Below are 23759 nucleotides of genomic sequence, written 5' to 3'. Positions count from 1 at the left end.
TGGAATATAGTTCATTTGAGACCAGTAGCTCTTCGAAAAATGATGTTCACGAAAATTTCTGCTGAAACTCATCCTTCTCATCATACATTAAGTATACGTCATGCATTAATTTGCCTTGACGAGATTCCATTTGAAGATAGTTTGGAATTGAGCTTATTGCTCAGAGAACATGTTTTATAAGAGCAGCTGTAAATTACTAATCAGGTTACAAAACAGAAATTTATCGTTGTAACACTATCCGTGTTACGTACACCCAGAGTGAGCTTCAAATAGGATTCGTAAAAGTCTGAGAAACGTGATAACTTTTTGTATATATACTTATAACATTTTATATACATCCAAATACACATTTGCTAAAGTAATTACATAGGTATACAATATATGTTACAAAATGGAATTCAAATAGGCGCAGTATTTAGCATAAATTATATTAAATGTAATTAATAAAGATCTTCAACATTTTAAGCTTCATTTGAGCGAACATTTCATTCACTAATGTATGATCTTAGGTTTTCCCGGCGTATCAGGTGCAGAAACGTTTCTCGGGTTTTCCACCGGTTGAGGTTTTCCATGTCTCCCGACGTTTCGAGCAGCGACTTGCTGTTAATCCTCAGAGGATCTTCTGAATGATCCTATGAGGATTAAAAGCAAGTCGCTACTCGAAACTTCGGGAGACATGGAAAACATCAGCCGGTGGAAAACACGAAAAACCTCTCTGCACATTTCATACAGTAGTTGGTAATGAACGTGGTTTTCCAAAAATATAAAGGCTATTAAAGTATGGTGTTGTGCACTGGATGCTTTAAATTTCCTTGCTCAAATAATTTCCCGCGGCTTCTCAATCTTTCTTCTACTATTTGTCAGTGCTTAATATTTGTATATTGACCAAAGCACACATTGTGACAACCGATGTAGAAATAATGCCTCTCAATTTGAGTGGAAATGGTGAAATTTGAGCTTTCCTATACGTTTTCTAAAAAAGGCCCATTTAATAATTTTATGTCATCCTCGAAGTACGAGGTGGTCCAGGGAAATAAACTGGCCCCCTACCCTGAATCTGTGATTTTCACATGTCTTTTATTTTGTCTGGGGTGAGCTCAACCCTCACCTATACAAACCAACCTTCAGTTTTAATCACCGAGTGAGTGATGCGCGGTGATGAAGGTATTTCTCCGCTGCATACCTCGCGCAAATCCGCCCACGGACAATGTGCCTTCAAACTCATCTTATGAAGAATCACTAGGATACTTCAACGTTAGTACTTCGATGATTCTTCTTACAAGGCAAGCGAAGACACAGATCAAGCCCAGAAATAAACTGAAATGGATGGTATTTACTTTGAAACTTGAAATTAAATCCTCGTGCTATTTAATTTCCTTGTTACGTATTTTTTTTAGAGGAAGTTCTTTCTCATGGTGTTAATGTGGTCTTCATCGTTGAATCGTCGGCCGACGTTTCATTTTCTGGAACTCATGGTTTCCTGGAATTTCTCGAAAAAATGAGATAGCTACCCTGAAAGTTCTGCTCCTGCTTCAGCTCTTGGAAGTATACATTTGGGTGGGCAAATTGGGGCTATTGAAGAGCGTTGATGAGATTTTCAGCGAAGGAGAAGAAGTGTTAGTGATATAAATAATCAAGTCACTATTGATCCTAAATGATGATCCAATCCTCGCAATCTCTTCATCGACTTGAAGGAACACTTCATGTAAGTTCGCGTCGGTATTGCCATAAATTGTCTAATGCGGCAGTACTATTCCTCTGAAGTCCATAAATAGCTTGCTTCGCGTATCAGCTGATTGTTTATTATCAAGCTTATCGTGTATTGAGCACATTATTTCAGTTTTCGATTGACTCTAAGAACATCAGCGCTGTGATTAGGATTTATTTGAATCTTGCTAATGACTACTAGACAACACTATTTGTGACGAGTTCAGAGAAAATTAAACGTTTTTTTGCTCGAACCATTGTATGATATTTATCGCTGCTAGCAATTTTTTGTCGTCACACTGAATTTAGTTTTAGAAAAATTTATTCCTTTTCAGTGAAAACAATCACATAATAACTCCCCCATACCTTCATATCGTTTCATGGGTAAAAATAAGCGAGAAGGGATTCCGATAGAATATCTCCATTATAAAAAACATAGTTTACACTTTTTCTGCATTCCATTACCCAAAATTTAAAATCTAATTACAAATGCGGGGGGGATCAGAAAATAACGGGAATTTTAGTTTTTTGAATACTGTATTTATTTCTTCGGATACATATGTTAGCAATGTTTTGAAGGAGTTTGGATAGGTACCAGCTTATGTTTTCAAACTGCAATGCATTGTTTAGTTGAGCAATACGCAGTAGTTGGTTTGTGTTAGTTTGTTGAAGTAAACCGTTCCGCGCGGATCAAGATAAAGATAATTTACTGGAACTATCAAGGGCGTTTCTAGCTAGAGTTCTTGAAAATTCTAAGGAAAAAAATTTCAATCAATCAAAAATGTCTATGAATGTATAGCTTTCGACCGAAATTTAAACTAATCGGAATCAAAAACGGTTCGTGAGATATTATTAATAAGGGCAACCCCAATTTTGACGACCATGGGATGCTCTGGGAGCTTATTGTAGGTACAAGATCGAGAGCTGGAGTTTTATCAAGGTGCATTGAACAGCTGCTCTGAAAAGCTTTCAATACGGTTCCATACAGTCTATTTGCAATAGTTAGATAGGGATAAGTCGAGCGATCTTACTATATGTATACATCAGGGATATGATTACCCTTATTCAGTATCTCCTGCTTTCATATTGACGGTAACTCATACTCATAACTAGTCTGTCGAGAAGTACCCAACACTCACGTAATCGTTATTTCTGAATTCAGAGCCATCTTCTTGGATGTTGTTTAAGTTCAAAGCGATAAAATATTGTCTCAGGTTCAATTATTGACTCCAATCCTCTGTGGCGTCGGTCGCAAAATATCAAACACGCTCCCAACTGTCTCTTCACGCTCTTCTTTTCGGATTTTGACCCCAATGTGAGACTTGAGATATTTTCCTCTGATTTCATTCACACCTTCCAAGGAGGTTGTAAATATCTGGAGGGCTGCACCACTGGTTTCGAGCGTGGAGCGAAGTGCGGCCGGAATGAGGGTGCTTGGGTAGGACAAGCCACGCCCACTTTTACCAAAACATTGACAATCCCATAAGGGTCAATGCTTATACTATTTGGTGAATTTTTGGTGAGAACTCGTTAATACATTAAAATAACCTATAGAAGGCAAAATGTGAACCTTTTTTTCTTACTTCATCGGCAGGCTTCGCGAAGGTATGACTCAAACATCTTTTCCCAGGGAAAAATTATTATCAATCACCATGGTTACGTTCTACAACCAGCTCAGATGAAAATAAAATTTTGCGGGAGTAAAATAGTCATTTACCTGCCCTTATAGGGCCCCCGCGCACTTTCATTGGAACTTCCTCAAAGCAACTATTCATTTGCTTTGAGGAAGTTCCAATGAAACACACGGCATTGACTCCGGCCTCGCGCACGGGCGGATTTTTAGTTGCCGCTGTTAAATAATTGCGTCCGGACCTATTCCGAGGTTGAGTAAACTGTTGCCGGCAGGAATAGACCACTTGAGTTTTTAGCCACTAAATAGTTGCTTTGATAAGGTTACCAGTGCGCGGGGGCCCATACTGGTATTTAATTTGATTATTAACCAACGGAAAACTGACAATTACAGTAATAAAGTAAATTTTCAAGGATATCCCCACCAGTAATATGGCTAACAGACACAGAGTTTATACATTTATAGAACCATCGAGAATGATGGGGAAAATGCGATGACAATCACTGGCTACATACTTGTGATTTTCACTGAATGTAGTTCATTTTCAGAACAAAACTTAGACTTAAATATCAGTGGGAGACTAATTCCAAAAATTGTCAAACCAAAATGGCGGAACTTTGACCATGCTAAAAACTTGGAAACAGCGCCTCCCCAGATATTTATAACCTCCTTGATATCTACCTCTTGTTTACTTAATTCAGACTCTCGCCATGCATTCTAACCGCGCTCTACGCAATTTTTTGGAATAAGGTGGTCGGGGGCGTCAGAGATTAATGTAGTGAGAGGAACATAACAGGATATCCGGTTATTCATGGAATCAACGTTCCGAAGCGTTGCCGTCTCTTTAAAAAATTCCTCATTTATTTCGTGGATATTGATAACGAGTTGGCGCGAAGGACGCGATGGGAAAAAAATGACGGGGCGGCTGCGTACGTATCTAACAGAGATTTGCTCTCTTGCTTTTTGGATTGTAACGGCAGTTGACGCTAAACGCTTGACTTATTAAGCAACTCTTTCTTTCTTCCCATTTGTGCTTTATGAATTCGTAACCCACTTAGGTACTCTCGGATAGGAGATCATGTTCGATATCAAATACCGAAAAATATGTAGTTTGGTGAGTTTAAGGTCTTGACTAGTTCTCTGGAGCGGCGTGATTTGCCTCATCGATCACATCAGATGTGTTTTCTACAGATCTTTATTTTTGGCATGGATGCTTTTCTCAGGACTACACTTAATGGAATTAACTGCTTCATACCCTGGATGTTTCATCGTCTAGTTGGTTGAGATTTGTTATTGTTTAAACTCCTGCTTCAGCAAGCAAGCAGGAATTAAGTGTTGGTATTTTGAGCACGAACGTGGAAGCACTGGAATTCTAAGTACCTAAATGCCGAAAGAAAGCAAAATAGAACTAATGCGGAAATGACTCTTAGCTCGTGTTTACTGTTAGGAAGACCCGTAGTGCTATAAATATAAGGTATTGCGACGTGTTATCGGCTTTTTTCTCCTCTTCGGCTACCTATCCTCTTGTAGATATATCGGCCTGCGTTTAGTTTTGTGATTGGTGGAAAGTGATTATTACCAGTGATTGTTACCATTGTTTATACCTAGTGGAGGTTGAGGAAGTTTGGATACTTGCATCAGCGATCATATAGCCTTACTGACCTGTATCTTGCATCATGACTCATGTAAGTGGCATTTGAAAAGATCATATTTTCACAATGGTGATGTTTTGAATTGCGAGAGTTTTATTACTTTATGCGTTGGTTCCTATGTTGTTACGGTGCCGTTGTTAAGTATAAAACAAACCTTGATGCAATTAACCGGATGAAATATTGGAAGTAAGCTCGAGCCCTAAAACGCGTCAACGGCCATGAAATAGGCAACCGACTAGATTCCCGAAACGTCGGCAGAAATGTCAACCATAACCCGGTGAAAAACCCGAGTAGTCTTCCAAGACCCTCTACGCGGAGAAAAATTCAGAGGATACTTTGAATGAAATATATTTAATTCAAATAACGTAACATGATTCGCTAGATATTAATTTCACTCTTACTTATAACACCAACTGCTAAATGAAAGACGATAACAATATTTACCTCTTTTGCCTTTTTCAATGTTTTTAACGATTGATAACCAATCACGCAATCAATATGCGACCCTTGGGTAGGCGAGAGTCTGAAGAAGCGGTATTTTTCTCCTCTATTTAGGCTTCTCACCTATTAAGTACAAGTTCATGAGCGGCTTCTCTCCTAAAAGGTTTTCTCTTATCTAACTCTAGCACCGGCTTTTCTCGCCTATCTGAGATGTAAACAGGAGGAGCAGCGTGCGACATACTTGTGCGACCTCTTGTGGAATGCAGAGTAGTGTTGATGATCCTGAAAACAACTTTACCCGCAGATTTGTTGGACGAGGCTGCCTCTCTTTTGGAGCTTCGAATGGGGCAAATAACTCTAGCTGAAGGAGGCTTTCACCTCCACTCTTGTAAATCTTAAGCAATACTCAACAGACGTCCAGCATAAGAATTTTTCTTTACCTGAGAGTAAATTTAAAACCAAGAAGTGACATTGGAGGGCAGGTTGCTGTTCTGAACTTCTAGCGCTAAAAACAATGCGTACGGAAATGGTATTCAATCGTCAAAGTTGATGAAACTAACAATATTTTATTATTGCGATTACTATTATATCACACCTGGGTATTTAAGAATAAAGCCATAATTGGTGCGAGAGAAAAATGTGAGAGCATAATGATAAAACCATGGTGAAAAAAAAACATTGGAAGAATTTGAAGCATCAAATTTTCAGTCGTCCTTGAAAAAATACCTGATTTCCACTAAGAAATGACAAGTTTTATTGAAAAAAAGAACCGTTGCATTGAATCAAATACTTAGCTTATACACCGCCGCTACGGATTCTCTGAGGGATAATTCCTGAGAATTATGTAAATTCTCCCCCAAAAAATACATGAATGTGCCTATATATATTGAGACTGTGTAGAAGATAATTGATCTCTGATGTGACACATGGATCACATGAAAAAATTACTTTAGATTCAGTAGCTCATAGCGAGTTTGATTGTTTTTGCAGTTTCCTTCAGGGCTGATGGCGGCAGTTGTGTTTTTTCTGTAAAAATTCAAAAAACTTTGTTTCTAAAACTAAAAAATAAGTTTTCAATTATCCATATTGCATTGTGTAACAATGATACTTGAGTCTTGATAAGGGTGAAAGGAGGAGGATTTGGCAGGAAAAAAGGTAATAAATAGTTCCAAATCTATTATTAGATAGTTGTAGTGATTCAAGGAGTGAAATATGTCGTCTTGAACTTAAATGACTATTTGATCGAAACAGAAAGATGACATTGTGGGAGAAGATTTCGGTTTTAAACGTATAAATAATTCTGAATTATCTATCATTAAAGTACGTATTCCTTCTCAAATGGCTCAAAAGTTATGGAGAAGTATTGCATTATATCTGTTTTCAAGTAACATAAAATCATGTACCCGAAATCGCTGGAATAGTGTATTTGCCCTGATTCCCGTTTTATTTTAATTAGTGTGGATTTTTTATTTCATGGGTTGTCGTAATTAAGCATGGATGAAAATTACTGAAAAAATGACATTTTATCTTTACAATTCATGCATAGCCGCTTGTTAATTTCGAGCTCTTCGCTTTTCCCCCGATGTTTGAGCTCCCTTAAAGATACGTTAATTCACGACACTGACTCCTCAAATAATAGTAATAATTATCTTTATTTGCATGTACAACTTGGTCCTCCTAAGCAATAAAGCTTGTCGTAAGGTTCCATTTGTACTACACAGTGGCATATTGCCAGCATAACATTTTTATTTAATTTAAAATTTCAATTTCATAAACAAATTCAACAAAAATAACATGGCGCTAAAATTTTTAAGGAAATTTGAAACCAAAATAAGAGAATTTAATATTATTACTTAAAAACGTCAAGTTATTTAAAGGTGTTACTAGGTCACGGTATCGCTAATTTGCCATTTTTTCTCTTTTCTTTTAATTTCGGCCTAAGAATAGTCTTTGGCATATAATTAAAGGTACGAGGTACAACATACTTTAGCAACCTTTTACCATCTATATCATTGTAATTATACGTTTCCTACAGAGAACTGTTGCAATAATCCATGCAATGTGTATTATTAAATGGTATTTTTTTCTCTTTTTTGAAATATCTCCCTATAATAGTGAGCCATTTAAGCATTTTATCCTCATTCAATTCATTATATTTAGTATTCAGTGATTTTAAGTCATTATCACCACAATAGTTGAAACCATCCGTATTTATTTATTTCAATATTCTCTTTTGGTTCCTACATAATTGTGTGTTGTATTTGTGTTAGATCACTCTAAAACTAACCCTGCTCCTATCTGTATTTCGCAGCAGGAAAACTGCGACTCCTCCGACGCGGGTGCCGCCTACCGGCCTTCCCCCGAAACGGAAGAGGAGGAGGTGGGCGACCTGGGGTTACCGGGGGCAGGCCCCTCGTCGTCCTCCGCCCCCGGAGGCAACGCCGCCGCCGCCGCACCGTCGACGTCCGCTCCGAAGAGGGACGGGGGCGTGGAGGACACCACCTACTTTCGGGACGGTCGTCGGAAGGTGGACTTTGTGCTCGTGTACGAGGAGTCGCTGAGGAACTCTGGGGGTGGGATGACGGCCAACAGCACGAACAGCATCAACGCCTTGGGAGGGCCCCCCATCAGTGAGGGCGGTGGGGCCTTCTCATATTTGTACACTGGAGGCGAGGGAGGGGGCGTTTGGGGCTCGTGGATCCACGGGAACTCGGCCGAGTCCAGCCTGCCATCTGGCGAGAAGGTCAGGCGGTCGGAGAAGCAGGTGGTTTGGAGGCAGAGGTTCCTCACGCACCTCGTCAGGGCGGGCATCGACATGGAGGAGGTGAGTTGCACTAGATGGCGGGCGAATCGCGTGTGGATTTGGCATTGTTGTTGCTTAGAACAGAACAATTACTAAACTCTAAGCTGCGCCATTTCCACACTAAGCTATGTGGTAGTGGGGACGAAGAAGTGATCGTTTCTGCACATTTATATTTTAAACTCAGACTGAATGTGTTAGAGGAAATGTGTGAGGAAAGATTCAGCGGGACCTCTTAGCATTGGGAAATATATCTGCAGAAAAATCTATGCACTTCAGCTTTTTAGGAAATTGATACCTTTTTTCATAATCCATTTGCCCCGAAAACAGCATCCATATGACCTTTTCCGGCGGGGAATATACATTAATTAAAAATGCACAACTAAAAACCCTTATATCTTGGATACGGTTAAGTTATCCAGGCAGGACTCGAACCCCCGTTCCCGGGAATGAACTCTACTCCGCTATCACCGAGACTGACAATGGGTAATTTCTCTCGAATAGTTAACTTGCAGGTTTTGGAAGCTCGCACCGCGCGAAGTTCCTCCCTCCAAGTCCTCCTAACCTATACTAATCGAGCGGTCCGTCTCGCGTATCACGGGAAACACCCCATTCCCGTATATATCCTATTCAAAATCCACCCCATTCTGATTAGGGCGCAGCCAGAAAAAATAATTCTGGGAGAGGAGTCAACTTTCGTAGGTGTTCAGTTAAAGGGTGTATCCTCCGTACATAAATGTTGAGGAAGTGCTAAGAATTGTGGAAGAAAAGAGAGGTCTTCTAAAAACCCTTGCGAGAAGACTTAGTTTGCCACCTTATGAAACATGATGGATTCATGAAAATAATAGTCACAATGAATAGGCTAGCCTTTATTTATTATTTTTTTTAACTTGCTCTAACATATTAAAAAAATCAGGGTATTCAAACCTCAGTCAACAGTATCCTATGTCTCATATTCTCAATCTATCGAAGTGAAGATAATTTTACGATTGAGAAAATGTTGAGGTAAAATTTTCATATTTTAGACACAAGCAAATGTTGGCAAGTTCCCCCACTAAGTAACCTGAAAATTTCGAGAAGATGACGTTAGTTTCAAATGAGAAAAGTATATGGCCGGATCGGTAGCTAAACGTCCGCTTGAAATAAGGTCATTTATTAGATTAATTAATATAATATAATTAATTGCAAAGATTGCAAAGATCTCAGGGATTCCCTTTCGGAAAATGACCTTCAGACTCCATCGTGGCCACTAGATGGTGAACTGCCTATCATTATGCTTGCCATGTGGGCTGTTTATGGCCATCAATAGTGACATTGGTTTCTCACCGGGTATATCATTTCATTTGAGAACGTCACGGTACCGAAATGGACTATGGAAATAGTGAAAAAGGACATAGCACGTAGTATGCCTTCTCGGTTGGTCTAATTTTTGAAAATATTTAACCCTTGCCCCCGGAAAGTTTATCGATTACCTGCCAACCCAGAACCTCATTAGCTTATCTTACGGTTCTGTACGCGCCAAGGTCGTTTTCAGTTATTTACTTTTTCTTGCTTCTGGAAATATGTGCGTCATGTGTCTCTCCATTGGGGTACTATTCACACCTGTTACGGCAGCTTGCGTGACTTAGAAGCTTTATTGCAGGGTTTCATGAATAATTGATCGTTTTTGCAGCTTTAAATGGGCTTTATTACGTTTTGAGAATAATCCTTAATACCGGTGAGACAGTTGGTAGTTGTTGGCGGTTGGGAAATTTAAGAGGTACCAATATTCCCCGCTCGATTATATGTCGATGTTCATATCCCAAGTAAAGACGAAATCACTAAGGCCTCATTGATGTTCTTAAATTCAGGGAAACTTTCGTTATAATTCATGGGAAATGAAGTAAAATTAAATTGCAATACCTTCCTATAGTTTGTTGCTTGATATTTTAAGCGTAAATATTAAAGGTTATATCTGATTTTTGAAAAATGTAGTCATCATAAAGATAAATAATCCCATTTGCTTGGCAAAAGATGCTCAGATTAACGAAGCAAAAGATTTTTGGAAGGAAAAATGGGATTTTTGACGAAATTGAAGAGAAAATACGGAGAAAATTTCTTAATTAAACCATGTATAACTCTTCCATTTCTCTTTATTACCTCACGTAATTCTGCAACTTTTTACATCAACATTGTAAGTGACACAGATTTGAGAATGACACCAAGTTCTATATCTCAACCCTGAGAATTATTCTATAATTGCTCATTAGTTCCCTTTTGAATTCTAGGTCGCCTTATTCCTCTTGAATCAGTTGAATACTAATACTTGGTGATGAATTCACACAGTAAAAATTCATTTTCATGAAAGACTATTTAACAATTTTCCATCCTATTTCCTTCGCTCAACTAATTTTTGACATGCGTCTATTATTTTCAATAGCATGCCTGGATAGCATGCATTTGACTTCAATTATGTATGGCTGAACTGGGTAGGTGGGGTGATAAGAAGGAAAAATAAGTGAGGGAGAGATTTTGGACTATTCTAGGAGGAAGGATCAAGGTTTTCTGTAAAAAAAGGTTATTGAAAGGGCATGGGCAAACACGCTTAGAGAAGATGAGTTCTTTATCGCCACAACTTCATTCTTAATTCGCCTTATGTTTTATGAAATGCAATATTTCCGTAAATTTTAATTAAGTCCATCTTGCCGCCATTGTCAACCACTCTATATAAAATATCAATATTAAAATTATCTAAACGGTGCTTACAACTATGCATTTCTGCGCTTTGCGACGTGGATTCAAATCTTACCAACAACGCTCGAAATATAGTGAATTTATATAAATACGGTGCTAAGATGGATTTTTTGCCGCTGAGTGAAAAATATTACTTATTCTTATGTTTCTGAATTTGAAGGAGTTACCCCTGTTGTATCAGTCGAGTTAAGCATGATGTAATGAAAGAAATCCATAATTAAAAGAATATGAAGCACTTTGTACAATTTTATTGAAGATTCTGGGCGTTTAAATCTCAGAAACGTCTTTAAGTGCAAGGCAGGTCATATTCGTCGTCGCTACATTTCTTCTATAAGGTATTTATGTTTTGGCTTCTTGTTGCCACTTGGCTTTAGTCAAGTATATACATAAAACCTAGAAACAAAGTATAGTCTGTATACCGTAGGTTGGCGCACGGACCCGCAAGGTACCGACTCAGTAGCTAGATTTCCATCTTTTTTGTGCCCTATTTAAGAATTTTTTAATCATCAAGGAATATCGCGTGTGCGGGCTAATGTTTTTATGAAAAATGTGTGGCAAGAATATCTGTTGCACGATTTTGGACAAACCTCGAACAAAGTCGCACGAGTGGGCATCATAACTTGCTCGTACAAATCTCTTCAACCAGTTCTTGGGTGAAAGGACCCTAAGATGTGGGCTAAAACTGTCGAAACCTTTGAGATTCAAAGGTTTCGAAAGTCGAATTCGTGGAAGTCCTCATGAGCTAAGTTTTGAAGGTGAAACTTGGCCGGCGCTTCTGACGGAGAAATTTAGCCTCGCGTATTCGCGAGAAATGCTACCGCATCTTGTTTCCGAGGGTACAATATCCTTTGCCTGTACAAGGTTTTCTTTGGTTTCATAGACTGCACAGCCGTAAAAATAATTGTGATGTACTTGACACGTCCGCTCAACAACTTGAGCTTAGTGGGAGAATGGTTTTAAGAGATTGCCTATTGAAGTATTATTAACTTAGTTCGCCAATTTGCGTAAACATTGGCACATTATTTCTTTCTCTTGAGATAACTAATTGAAATTCAATTAGAGTTTAATCATAGCGTGAAGCTTAAGGTTTATACTTAATAATTTTTCTAAGAGTTAAGTAAGAATGCTTCGTAATTATCGACATTTATGATATAAACTCATTTTCTTCAATGATGGTGCGAGATTCATTATGAAATATGAAATGTTGAGTTGGAAACTGGTAAAAATATTAACTTAGCGGTAACCTGAAAATATTCCCATTATATGTTATCCCATATGCTTCCCTAATAATTATCAAGTCAATTAGGGTCGTATATTTCATGATTGAGTGATGATTATGAAATCCTCTCGGGTTTTTAGACGGGTTCAGGCGTCGATGAGAACCGAAGTTTCTAAGGTGCAGTGTGTTATCTTTCTCAGGGTGAATATTCGTGCTTACACGCTGCGGAAAATAACAAATTTGGCTTTCGTAACACTGCAACTATGCATTGCTGCGCTTTGCGCAGTGTCTAACCAACCAACCTAACCAACAAGGCTCTAATCTAGCCAACAAGGCTCGAAATAGCTTTCTTATCGTATCCCATAGTTGGAACGCTGCATTAGCCCTCTGTATTTAACTGCACCTGGATGGTCCTAAGTCCTTTGCCGTCGTAATCACAGAGTAACGATATCCTCCGTGCCTTCCGTACCTATTAAAATGCCTTCACCCGGGTAAAAATTACGTTTCGAGGGAATCATTGTTAATGTTAAATTTGTGTCGGCGTGTGATTGTCTTCTATTACATTTCCATAGCATAGTACTTTCCAATCGTCACAACCGACACATATCTCTAGTTCTTATTTCCTATTTTAAGTTTGCTTCGGTTATTGTGTTATGTAATTGGACCATCTCTTTTCTCAGGAAGTGGTGGAAAGTGGCCGGTCCAAGGTTCTCCACTTCATCAAACTGCATGCGCCGTGGCCCGTGCTCTGTCACTACGCCGAGGAATTAAGCATGAGAGCACCTCTGCAGGTAAGAGTCGTGTTCCTCGTATTTTCTATCACTTGCCTCGTAAAGTCACGATTTCACTGTCCCCAATACACATTGATCACTGAATGAGAGCGATACTCTAGCGTTTATTCGTGGTCATCTAAGCAATCTTCCTCATTCAATTTTTTTCTCGGTTAACTGCGCTCTTATCCTTCATCATCAATGCACCTTGTATTCGTTCTTCAATCTAAAATTTTATCTCCCTACACTATTGATATACATATATGGCTTTCGCGTTATTCTTTGTTATCATCCTACGTATTCCTGTTTCGCGTGAACTCGTAAAAATGGCGGTTTAATGGTTGCATAGCCATGTTTAGTGCTACAGAAATGTGAGGTCTCGGAAATGTATCAAGCTCATTTTTACTTGCGGTTATTATTCACGGCCGTAGTCTCCAGCCTTGCGCGGCGCGATGCTTTTGTTATCTCGTTTACGGTCTCAGTCGTGTTGTGGCGAAAGTATTGTTAGCAGTCATGATTGATGATTTGATGGTGTAACTCCTGCGAGAGACAGTATTCGTATGTCGCGGAGATACAAATTTATCCTCCTGAAATTAATATCCGGCGCCAGAATGCTTGCCACGTCATGCGAACTTTAATTTTTGCCAGTGAAAATGCACGGTGACATCTGTCTATTATACGCGTACCTTCGTTGCAGCTTTTGTTGTGACGAAATTTGGAGAATGTAATAATTCGAGTAGTTGGTGACATAAAGGTCTTTAATGATTTATCATGTCCAACACAGATGCATGTTTGAGGAAAAAAGTGATTGTAAATCGCAACGTTGATTTAATTGATGTATATGTTTTAGTTATCACCATAGCCTGATATATCCTTTGCGATCAAAGTTGGACAATGTTGCGGGTTGCATTACTGCCCCTTCTTATTTATATATCATTTATATAAATAAGAAGGGGCATTTATATATCATTTATATATCATAAAATGCGCAGTAAGGTCAAAAAATTATTATCACTCTGAATGGCATTGTGCTTATGTTTTTTTCTTCTTCCTAATGAGTCTTTCATCGTGCTATGTAATGTGCGTGACTTCGTTACTGTGGAAAAAAAAACTTTTTGCTTTCATTTTGGAAATAAATAATTGGAAAAGCAGTAATGAAATTCCGATTTAATTCTCACATCTTAGTTACCTATATAAGCCTGAATTTGATCCTCATTGTAAAAGGAGCGATCGAGTCGCATCAATGTTTTATTTAAGCGTTATTTTCATCAATGTATCAATCACTTAATGGCATGTGAATTCTTATGGTTTGGCAAATAAGCTTATTTCCCCGCTCTATCTTGGGATTAATTAACCAAGCAAATGGCGTAATAGAAAAATTCCATCCGGGATCGATCTGATTAGCGTCGCTAAAAGTTAGGCCAACCCTCCAAATCTCCACACCGATGTCGCAAAAATTATTACCGAACGATTAGCTACGCTTTTTTTTTGCTTGTAGTTTATTTTTAATGTCTGGGAAAGATTGCGAGTTGAACACGAATTTTAACGCTCGGGAATGTTCGGCATATTCTGTTCTGCCTTCTCAATTTTTCATTCTTATCGGATCCATTATCGAAGACAAATGGTGGACACAAAATCCCTTTTGCTCCCGCTTATGTCCATCATTTGTTAGTCAATTTGGAAGTTGAAGTCCGTTGAAACGTTGAGTGTCAAAATATGCCTGCCATTGCTCTCACCGGTATCCTGATGACCCGCCTGTCTTTTGTCAATCTGTCACTGTGTTCTTTGTCATGCGTCAATGGTCGCCCCTCTCTCGTAAGTAAATTTGAAAAAAAATCCAAATCTCAGTATGACATCGAAATTTTCGAAGAATCTCTCGTGCGATTTGGTCACTAAAATTACAATTTAATGCTTTTTAAAAACGTTGCCGTTTTGGATTATGTGGGAATAACGGAAAATCTCTATCGACGAGGCCTGGTGCACCGTAAAATTCCAGTGCAAAATCATTACTGTAGCCTGGTGGGTGCTTTTTGTGGTTAAATAGATGATATTTTTAACCAGGTCATTCACTCAGTTTTATTTTTGTCTTTAAATGGATAACTTTTTTTTATGTTCACATTACTATGGTAATTAAAGGTCCCTTGTATAAAATTCTTAAAATAAGGAAAATTTTAACTTCTTATCAAAGATGTATTTATTGTATTTGGGGTAACGTGGTGTAATACGAGGGGTTTGGATAATTTCATTGACTCAGTTTATATCCTGAATAGTGACAACAGTGCGAGTAGTGACAGATGTAGAGAGACAGGTCTGTTGCTAGTATTAGTTATTATTAAATATTTTATTCCATATTTTTCGCAATAATTGCGGAAATTGTGATTTCACTGAATTACACTGATGTGTATGACTGACATTGCAATTTGATGACTTTCTCTCACGTGTTTCACCATTACACCATTTATAAACCGTCTTTTTATCACCTTTTACCATCCAGCTCTACCTTCAAAGTACGAAGGGACACTTCACACTTTCCTGTTCACTCTCTACCACACTTGCTTGACAAACTCTCTCCTTTGTGAACGACGCCCCAGTCCCTATTTTTTATTGTGAGTGAATTCTTATACGGAATGTGTGTAGATGAATATTGAGATGAATCCCTATTCAAGTAAAAAAACCACAGTGAAATGGATAAGTAGATAATTTCTCTAGTCGTTTTTGATGTTTGCTGAAAGCATTTGAACCCACATCCTATTTCCCAATTTTCTTCAACAGCCGATTATTTTTAGTTTTCCCTCCGCCAAACCTCGATTTAGCATCATTTGATTATATTTTACAGTTAAATAATCATTTTCTTTGGAGGTGCTTCCTACGTGTGATTTGAATGAACATTTTTTTAAAAATAATCACAGCATGGTATCCTCGTACCATGAAATATTTCTTATATGCGTGTCTTGGTAAATTGAAGAAAGTTATCGATATCTTATGTTACACAATTTTAAAAATTTTCCTCATGACATTGACGCATTTCTTCATTTTTGCCCATTCTACATTTACGGAAAAATATCATCCAACAATTTTTTATAGGATTTTGCTCTACACTACTAATGAATAGATGTATCGTTTTGCTCCAATGTCAATTGCAATTACGTAATGCAATTAATTTGACCCCAAAACTTTTTCTCGTCTGACATATTATTGCATAAAAAAACTCAAGAATTTTATTTGAGTGCGCTATAGACTTGAAGAGTAAGAATAAATAGTTGAACGTATTTAAATCTTTAACAATGTTGGATTAAGGTTTTCTGTTCAAAGCCTATAATGTTCAAAGCTTTGAACGCGATGGATGAGTTGTTTTTCAAAATTTTGGTCGCAATGAACGTATCCTATTGAAAATCCTATTTTTTATTTCAAGTGAATCATTCATTGGAATAAAGTTAGATTACTAATTTGGGAAAAATTATAACTACTTAAGAGATAAAGAAGTCTGTATAATTTTTTTCAAATACGAGGTTTTTTCCTCTCTTATCTTAGAATACCTTGAAGAAGTTTTTTAAATGGTCTAATTTGCTTTTCTATAATTAGAAACTCATAATGTGACGGTTCTAGTTAAAAGCCCGAGACCAATTATATGGCTTAGAAGTGAAGTAGTGTTACCGAAAATATTGTCTGTTTGTAATGAAGTTGACAAGATAAGGTTTCAATCTTCTATATGAATACAAATTTTAAAATTTATATTGGCCCAAACTTTAATATATACCGTTTAGTTCATACTTCATTTATGAGATTTCATGCGCGAAAATTTAGTTCTCAATTAAAAACAATAATTAAACTTTAATATTGATTTATTTTTTGGGAATTAAGGTACATTTGCAATTATTATTTGTTTATGATAAACTTGAAATCAAGTGTACTCAATTCTAGGAGTGAAAGAGTTTCCGATTTTAGGAAACAATCAGTGTAGTTTTCATATTGTGGAAAAGTGTTTTTAAAGGGTATCTGGTATTACCGAATCTTCCTCGGAATGAGTTTTTGTTACATTGTGGGAATTAAAAGGTTTTTCAAGCGAAAAAATTCCGTATTACGCAGTATAAACAGCTGTAGTTCACGCAAGTAATGGTGGTTGCGGTACGATCAGGAGATTTTTTATTTGTGGTGAGGAGCGTGGAAAATCCTGCCATTGACCAATAGAAATGCTCTTTTTCGTTGAAAATAAAGAGGTAATTTTCGGTAAATAAATACATATTCTCTTTGATTTAATCAATTGGATTATTAAGCTTTACATGAATTTACTTCTAAATCGCATTAAAATGGATGAACGGGAAATTCTATCGACGTTATCATTTCTAGAAAAATATTGAAAAACCGATATTGAGGCAGAGAAATACTCTTGACCTAACAAACCAAGGAACAAGAAGGTCATTAATTCAGCAGAGAGATGTAGGAAACAGAGAAATGTAAGCATTATTTTTACGAGGCATGGAAACCCAGCCAAACGCATTTGATAGCATTTAATACATTCAGTTGAAAGGCCTGACGGAAAAATGGTGTATTTAGGCTAGTAATAGATGCGAGATTAATTAATTTTCTTATGTCGCCATTTCGGCTTCTTGAGCTGGTAATACATCATCTTTAAAAATAGCTGCACTGAAATGCGGAGTACATAATATCCGTATAATTAGTATCCGCATAATATCAGTATAATTTATCTGTAATTTGGCCTCATTAACTAAAATTAATTTCTCCTTCCCTTTTTGAAAATTTTCCCCGACTTTGTTCGAGAATTGTGGCCAATAATTTCAGCTATTGTGATCAGAGTCTGATTTTACCCGCTAAGGCCACTTTTATAGATAGGTAGGTGACTCGTGTATGTTACATGCATTGGCCCTAGTTCAAGTACTTTGACACTTATTTATTGTGACGTATTCGTTTTCGTTAACTGTATATTGCATAACAAAGCGACAACAAAAAATGGTAGAAATTCCTATGCTATCTAAGGTGATGATGAAGCATTTTACGTGTTTTCCTGAATAGGCATATTGTTACTATTGATTGTTTAAATTAAGAGTTTTGAAGTTTTTTTTAAAGAAATCATATTCAAAGTATATGAAAAGTCTGAACAAATTAGCTTTGATTGAAAATTCCGAATTTGTAAATAATTGTCCCTGCAGCGGTGAAGAATGCATATGATTCGTAAGCTTGAGGGACTTCCTCAGCGAAGACGTATCTAAGGGCGCGTTTTTCTGATTGTTATTATGTATTTTCAGGTTAAAATAACGCAAATAAGTCTCATCTTAAGCAGTATAGATGTTTTCAAATGTGGTTCAAACAATATTGTATGTGATCCGTCAGAATAGCAATTGCACATTTGCAATTTTTATTAAGTGAAGTTGAGCGTTAGTGCTTTGATAAACGTATTTTTTTCCGTTAGGTTTGCTTAACTCGATAGCAAAGGGATCTGAGGTAGCAAAGCGTGTGATGGCACGCTTTTGCGATAATTCGCCTCGATTTTTGCTTCAAGGCCGGAACTTCAAGCTAGTTTGACCCTATTTTTAAGTTCCTAGGGAAGTATCGTGCTGTCCTCTTAGGAAGAAAAAAAATAATGTTCTCCTTTTTTGTTTTCTTTAAATACCACACAGTGTGCTGGTCCCTTTGTCACAATCGTGCCTCCAATTCGTCCCCTTGAAACCAACTCTCCCCCTCCCTCGTTCGACCGCATCTCGTCGGTCGCGTGGAAACCACCAGAGGCATCAACAACGCAAAATGCGCAATGCGGGCGCGACGAAAAAGATAATTCATCATTGAGCGTAATTATCTGCATACGGAGTGTGCATAGCCGACGATCTTAATGTTGTTGGCTCTCGAAAACGCAGCTGTCCCAGAAAATGAATGCTCTTCGAGGAAAAAAAATACCGAAGCGAAAATTACGCTCTCTTGGCCAAAGCGTGAGATCGAACGTACGACTTCGTTAGTGGCGCCCATATCTTTTCACAATTTTTATAAAGATGGAAGGAAATTGAAGAAATATAGTTTTCCTGGAATGAAAGCCATTTCGTGAAATTGTGAAGAGCAGAAAAGAGACAACGTACTTACCGGCAAAAAAAAGTCATAGCCCCGAGATTATTTATTCGGATATTAGCGTTTCAATTGCCAGTTTCCTACAGGTTTACTAAATTTCTCAGGGATTTGTATGCTTTGGAATTGTATAGGATCGCTGTGTTGATAACAATGTGATATCAGTAATCCAGTACAAATTGATCCACTAGAAACATAAGTAGTCTAAATTGCATTTCAAAACTCGTTATTTGAAAGTTGAAGAACTTGTGAAGTGATGCTGTGCTGTATTTATTTCCTGCAATGGAACTGCTGAGTCAATAAAAGAAAGAAAGAGTATGAACATTATTTTGATGCACTTCGTTTGAACTTCATGTGAATTGTTCTCAGTGACTTAGTAAGCACGACCTCCGTCTCCTGACCATCTCCACGACCCGTCCCACTTCCTGCTCATATATGCGGTTAGGTATCCGGTCAGTTATTCTGTTAGGTATATGAATACCAATTGAACATTTATCCAATATCATTTACGAAAAAAATGCTAATAAAACCAACTGCAATGATGTTTATTCATCGAAATAATTCACAATAGTAAAATATAGTGGGTGTTTTCTTAATTTCATTAATAAGCTTTTACCCCTCAATCTCATTAGTAACCATTTGCGGTAGAAGTTTAGTAAAATTCAAGTAACCTGGTAATCGACGGGATTGAATGTTGCCCTTATAAAAGTTATTATTGTATTGTTTTAAGTAAAAATCTATTTGTTGTATACTTATTATGCGCGCTCAATTAAAGAGTGTATTCTTTGAAAATTTTCAATGCGTCATATATCTTGAACGTTGTCCTCGTATAATCGCAGCGCCACCGTTTACTGTTTCGTCGAGAAGTGCATTCGAAATACTGTTCGGTCGAGCTTAACCCGACGTTGGGCCCGACCTCTAGGTCTGTCGATCAAGCCTCGACGATGAACCGCATTGACTTTTTGTATTGTAAAGTTGTCACGAATGGCATAGAATTTTTGCAACCATTTTACGACAGTAGGAATGATTGATCTAAATTGCATCATTGAAAGAAAATCCTAATTAACTGCTGACTTTAGCAACTCATTAACTCAGTCAGTATAGGGGATTCCTTTCTGTTGAGGCTCATTACGCCGTGTCATCAACCCTTAAGCAACCCGATTTTATAAGTAGCCCAGAATCATCCAGAAATGTGAATTTTAACTTTTTTTCTGTCTTTTTCCCCCTATTTCAACTTCTTATCCCTTTTAAAAGTTACTACCGACCTCTCTTTTTGTCCGCTATTCTTATATTATTCAATTGACGAGGAAACAGCAATTTGTAGTGGCTTAATTCGACCGGAAACAAGTAAAAAGTGCATTTAACCTCCTACTGTGGACGTTGATACTAGTAAATGCGGTATTGCGTTGCTCGTGCCAGGTTAACGATATCGTCACCTTATATACTCAGAGTTAAAATTTTTAGCGGCTGTCTTCCCGCCATTACAGAAGGTTGACTGAAATAATCTCCCCTGACTTACACAACCGTGACAGCGTGAACTCGGTATTGCCGATCGCTAATATTTCATAAAATGAAAGAAAAAATATCGTTATTTTTACTTATGGAATGAAAATCTGGGTAATTTTATTTTTACTCATTAGCTTCACCATTATATTTAGCATTTTATTCCAAAACTTTATCTAATTTTCTCTCTTTACTATTTATCTTCCGTGTCCTGTTACGGAGGAGGTATCACACCTCCGTTCTTTATTTAATGCTTCATTGCTCTTTCGCTCATGATCCAGCGGAAATAATGAGATTCAGGATGTTGGATTAATCTCAAAGACATTCTGTCGGGAAACGAAGTAAACATCGTTTTTGAGAAACTTTTTTTTCGAAATAATTTCTTGATTGAACTTGCGTTTTACCTGCCGATTATTAATTAAAATATTAGTCTTTACAACCTATGCAAACAGAAATTCCGTTATAAATTTTGGAATTTTATTTAGGATTTAATGTAATTTTTTTTCCTATTTATTGATAAAATTTCATTAGGAATTAGTCAAAATAAATAAAAAATATTGCCTCATTAGGCCAAAAAATTTAAGAATTATAATATTGAGTTTTATTTACTCAATTATTGACATCGTTTGCACTCTGAAATTGCAATTAGCATTGAATAATTATAGTATATGGCAAGCAATCTTCTCAAGTATCCAATATATTTCAATATTTCCCAAAAAATGAAATTTAAATATTTTGAACAACGCTTATGAAAGTTTTCCTTGTGGTAATTATCTTCAAACGCGCATTTATGACAATGCTTCTTTAAGCCTTTTATACTGCTTATCCTTTATTTTTAGGCAACCCTTTATTCTCTCTTGACGTCAATGGCATTGAACCATGGCTCAGAATTTCACCTCCGTGTCTCTCCACTTTTGTACCCGTGTTGGGAATTTATCTTTGAGTGGCATAAACGAAGCTCTGCAGGACTTGGTCGTTCTCTCGTCGTTGTCTTCCCGTATTCAATTCATGTTGCCAAGGATACGGGCAATCAATCCCCTTTAGACGAGGATCCACAAGTATCCTCCATCTCCGCTCTAGTGGCTCTGAGAACCCTTCAGTGAGCACGAGTCCTCCACTTGGTCGGTTTCTAGGAGTTTCGCCTCGCAGATCCGACGGAACGGTAATGTAGCGTGAAAAAAATTAAGACTTTTTGAGTCCAAAGAAATAATAGGGTGGTGTAATACCAAGGAGAATGTACTTCCGTTAAAAACATGAATGTAAGTAGACTAAGGTTATGAAAAATCAATAATTCATATTAAATCAACATTTATAAAATATGAACGCTTTGCTTCCGTACTTTTTTCACGCCAAAAAACTAGTCAAAATTTTAATTTAATAATTAATATTCATGAAATGAGATTAACTAAAAAGAAAATTATCTGATACATGACGGGAATGACCTGGAAATTGCATGGTTTTGACTCAATCAAGGCTCAAACTCAAGTTATCAATATTTTTGAGCCGAAAGGGCCGTTGGACCGCATCTCTAGGGATACGCGCGGGCTGTTTTTTACACCTCCGTGGTCATGAGTTGATGACTAAGTGATTGGGTAAAAATAATTTCAGTGCTAAGCTGCGTCGAATAAATATTAGAATTTAGATTTATAATAATAATAAGGATGAGAACTTAATTGACGCCGCTAACTACTGGAAAGTGAACGGAAAATTTAGCGTTTCCTTATTTTGAACGCTCGTGAGAATGGTTGTACGTTCTTTTTCGTTTTGTCTAATATTTCCCTTCAAAATTCCGAATTATTTCGATGAATTGCGGCACACCATTCATTCGCTCACTGCCGCTGTGCGTTGCGACCTCAGCAAGCGTTGAAGCCTGAGACCAATTTTACCGGGTCGCATTCCATCTATAAATTTCTAATACTCCACACCGACAGATGACTGTTTGTCTTTCATCTATCTCTCTACGGTAGATACATGGTGTCCTCCTTTGCGTACGACCATGGATTCAATCGATTCGTGGTGACTTTTTTGTTTGCTTGGCGACAGATGCGTGGAATGATGACCCCTTTTTCGACCTTCGACAAGCGCTTCGTGTCGCTGCGCGTAAGAGGAAACTTAGGTATCCTTGAATCATTTTGAAAACTTGCTCGATCTATTCGTTTAAGATGTTAATTTCCGACCTGGCTGCGTTCGATGCATGGTGGAAATGGGGTCATTTTTATTTGGTTTTGTTCAAACGTCACCCCGTAAATTCGGTGAATGGTCTCGAAAATAATGGACTAAGTTATGTGCTAAGTTACTTGTTTCATGCAGTGCTTTTCTGTCATTACTTATTAGTAGGGATGGTCGGATCGGATACCTCGGATCCAAATATCCGCGGATATTGCCCTTCATCGGATACATCTGATCCAAAGTCGCGGAAGACATCGGATCTGGATCCGATTTTAAATAATAGCCGTCGCATACGATTCTTGTCCTACTCATGAACCGTTTTGTTTAAAAGCTCTCGCAGAGGTTACGTAGGAGAATTTCAGCCGTGGAAAATAAAAAAAGGCAAAATACGACTGGCACATAGTGTGACTCTTCCCAAGAGATTGAACAATCATCGGGGAATCTCAGCGTCAAGAATTTGAAAATCCATTTGGATCCGAAAATATCCGATCCTAAAGATCCGGCTCCGAAAATCAAGGATCCAATCCGAATCCGGATCCGAAAATAATCCAGGATCCGTCCATTCCTACTAATTAGTATATGTGATAGCAGCTGCCCCTGCAGGCGTTTCAATTTCACACCCTAGGTAGGGGACCAGTTCCTTTCTCTGGGCTACTTCGCAGTCGGAGGCTTTATTTTGCGGGGGTCCCAAGGCTTCATCAACGCACCCAGAGATTTGAACCAAGAAACTTATGTTCTGTATCCAAGCCCTATTCACTATACTACCACGCTCCCCTTCTTTTGGTATACTGGACTGGCAATCCAGAGATTTGGGTTCTAATACCGAGAGAGACAAGTGATTCTTTCTTGGCAAATTGCGCGAGTAAATGTTCTCTAGAATGCTGGCAACATCATAATCACCTGAATCTACTTCAAGCTCTCGAATATTTTCTGCTTTTTCAATAGCATGACTATGGTATAAGAAATGATATCAAACTCGCCTATTTTCTGATGATTGCGTTTTATAAATCGTGTGCATATAGGAAATAAGAGGACCTTGTGAAGGGGTATTGCATGCATTCCA

At 37.7% G+C, this 23759-nt stretch overlaps 1 protein-coding gene across 1 annotated transcript in view; it reads left to right on the top strand.

Annotated features, from left to right (window-relative positions):
- Positions 1-23759, top strand: part of LOC124158220 (anoctamin-7-like) — a 384154-nt gene that overhangs the window by 33279 nt on the left and 327116 nt on the right. Inside the window, exons 2-3 of the mRNA XM_046533409.1 lie at positions 7742-8254; positions 12863-12973. Of these exons, the coding sequence (XP_046389365.1) occupies positions 7742-8254; positions 12863-12973 (624 nt within the window). The remainder of the gene's footprint in view (positions 1-7741; positions 8255-12862; positions 12974-23759) is intronic.

Source organism: Ischnura elegans, chromosome 4, assembly GCF_921293095.1.
Source record: "Ischnura elegans chromosome 4, ioIscEleg1.1, whole genome shotgun sequence".
Lineage (NCBI taxonomy): Eukaryota > Metazoa > Arthropoda > Insecta > Odonata > Coenagrionidae > Ischnura > Ischnura elegans.
Note: the sequence above shows the minus strand (reverse complement) of the source record. Positions and strands in the feature narration are given on the sequence as shown.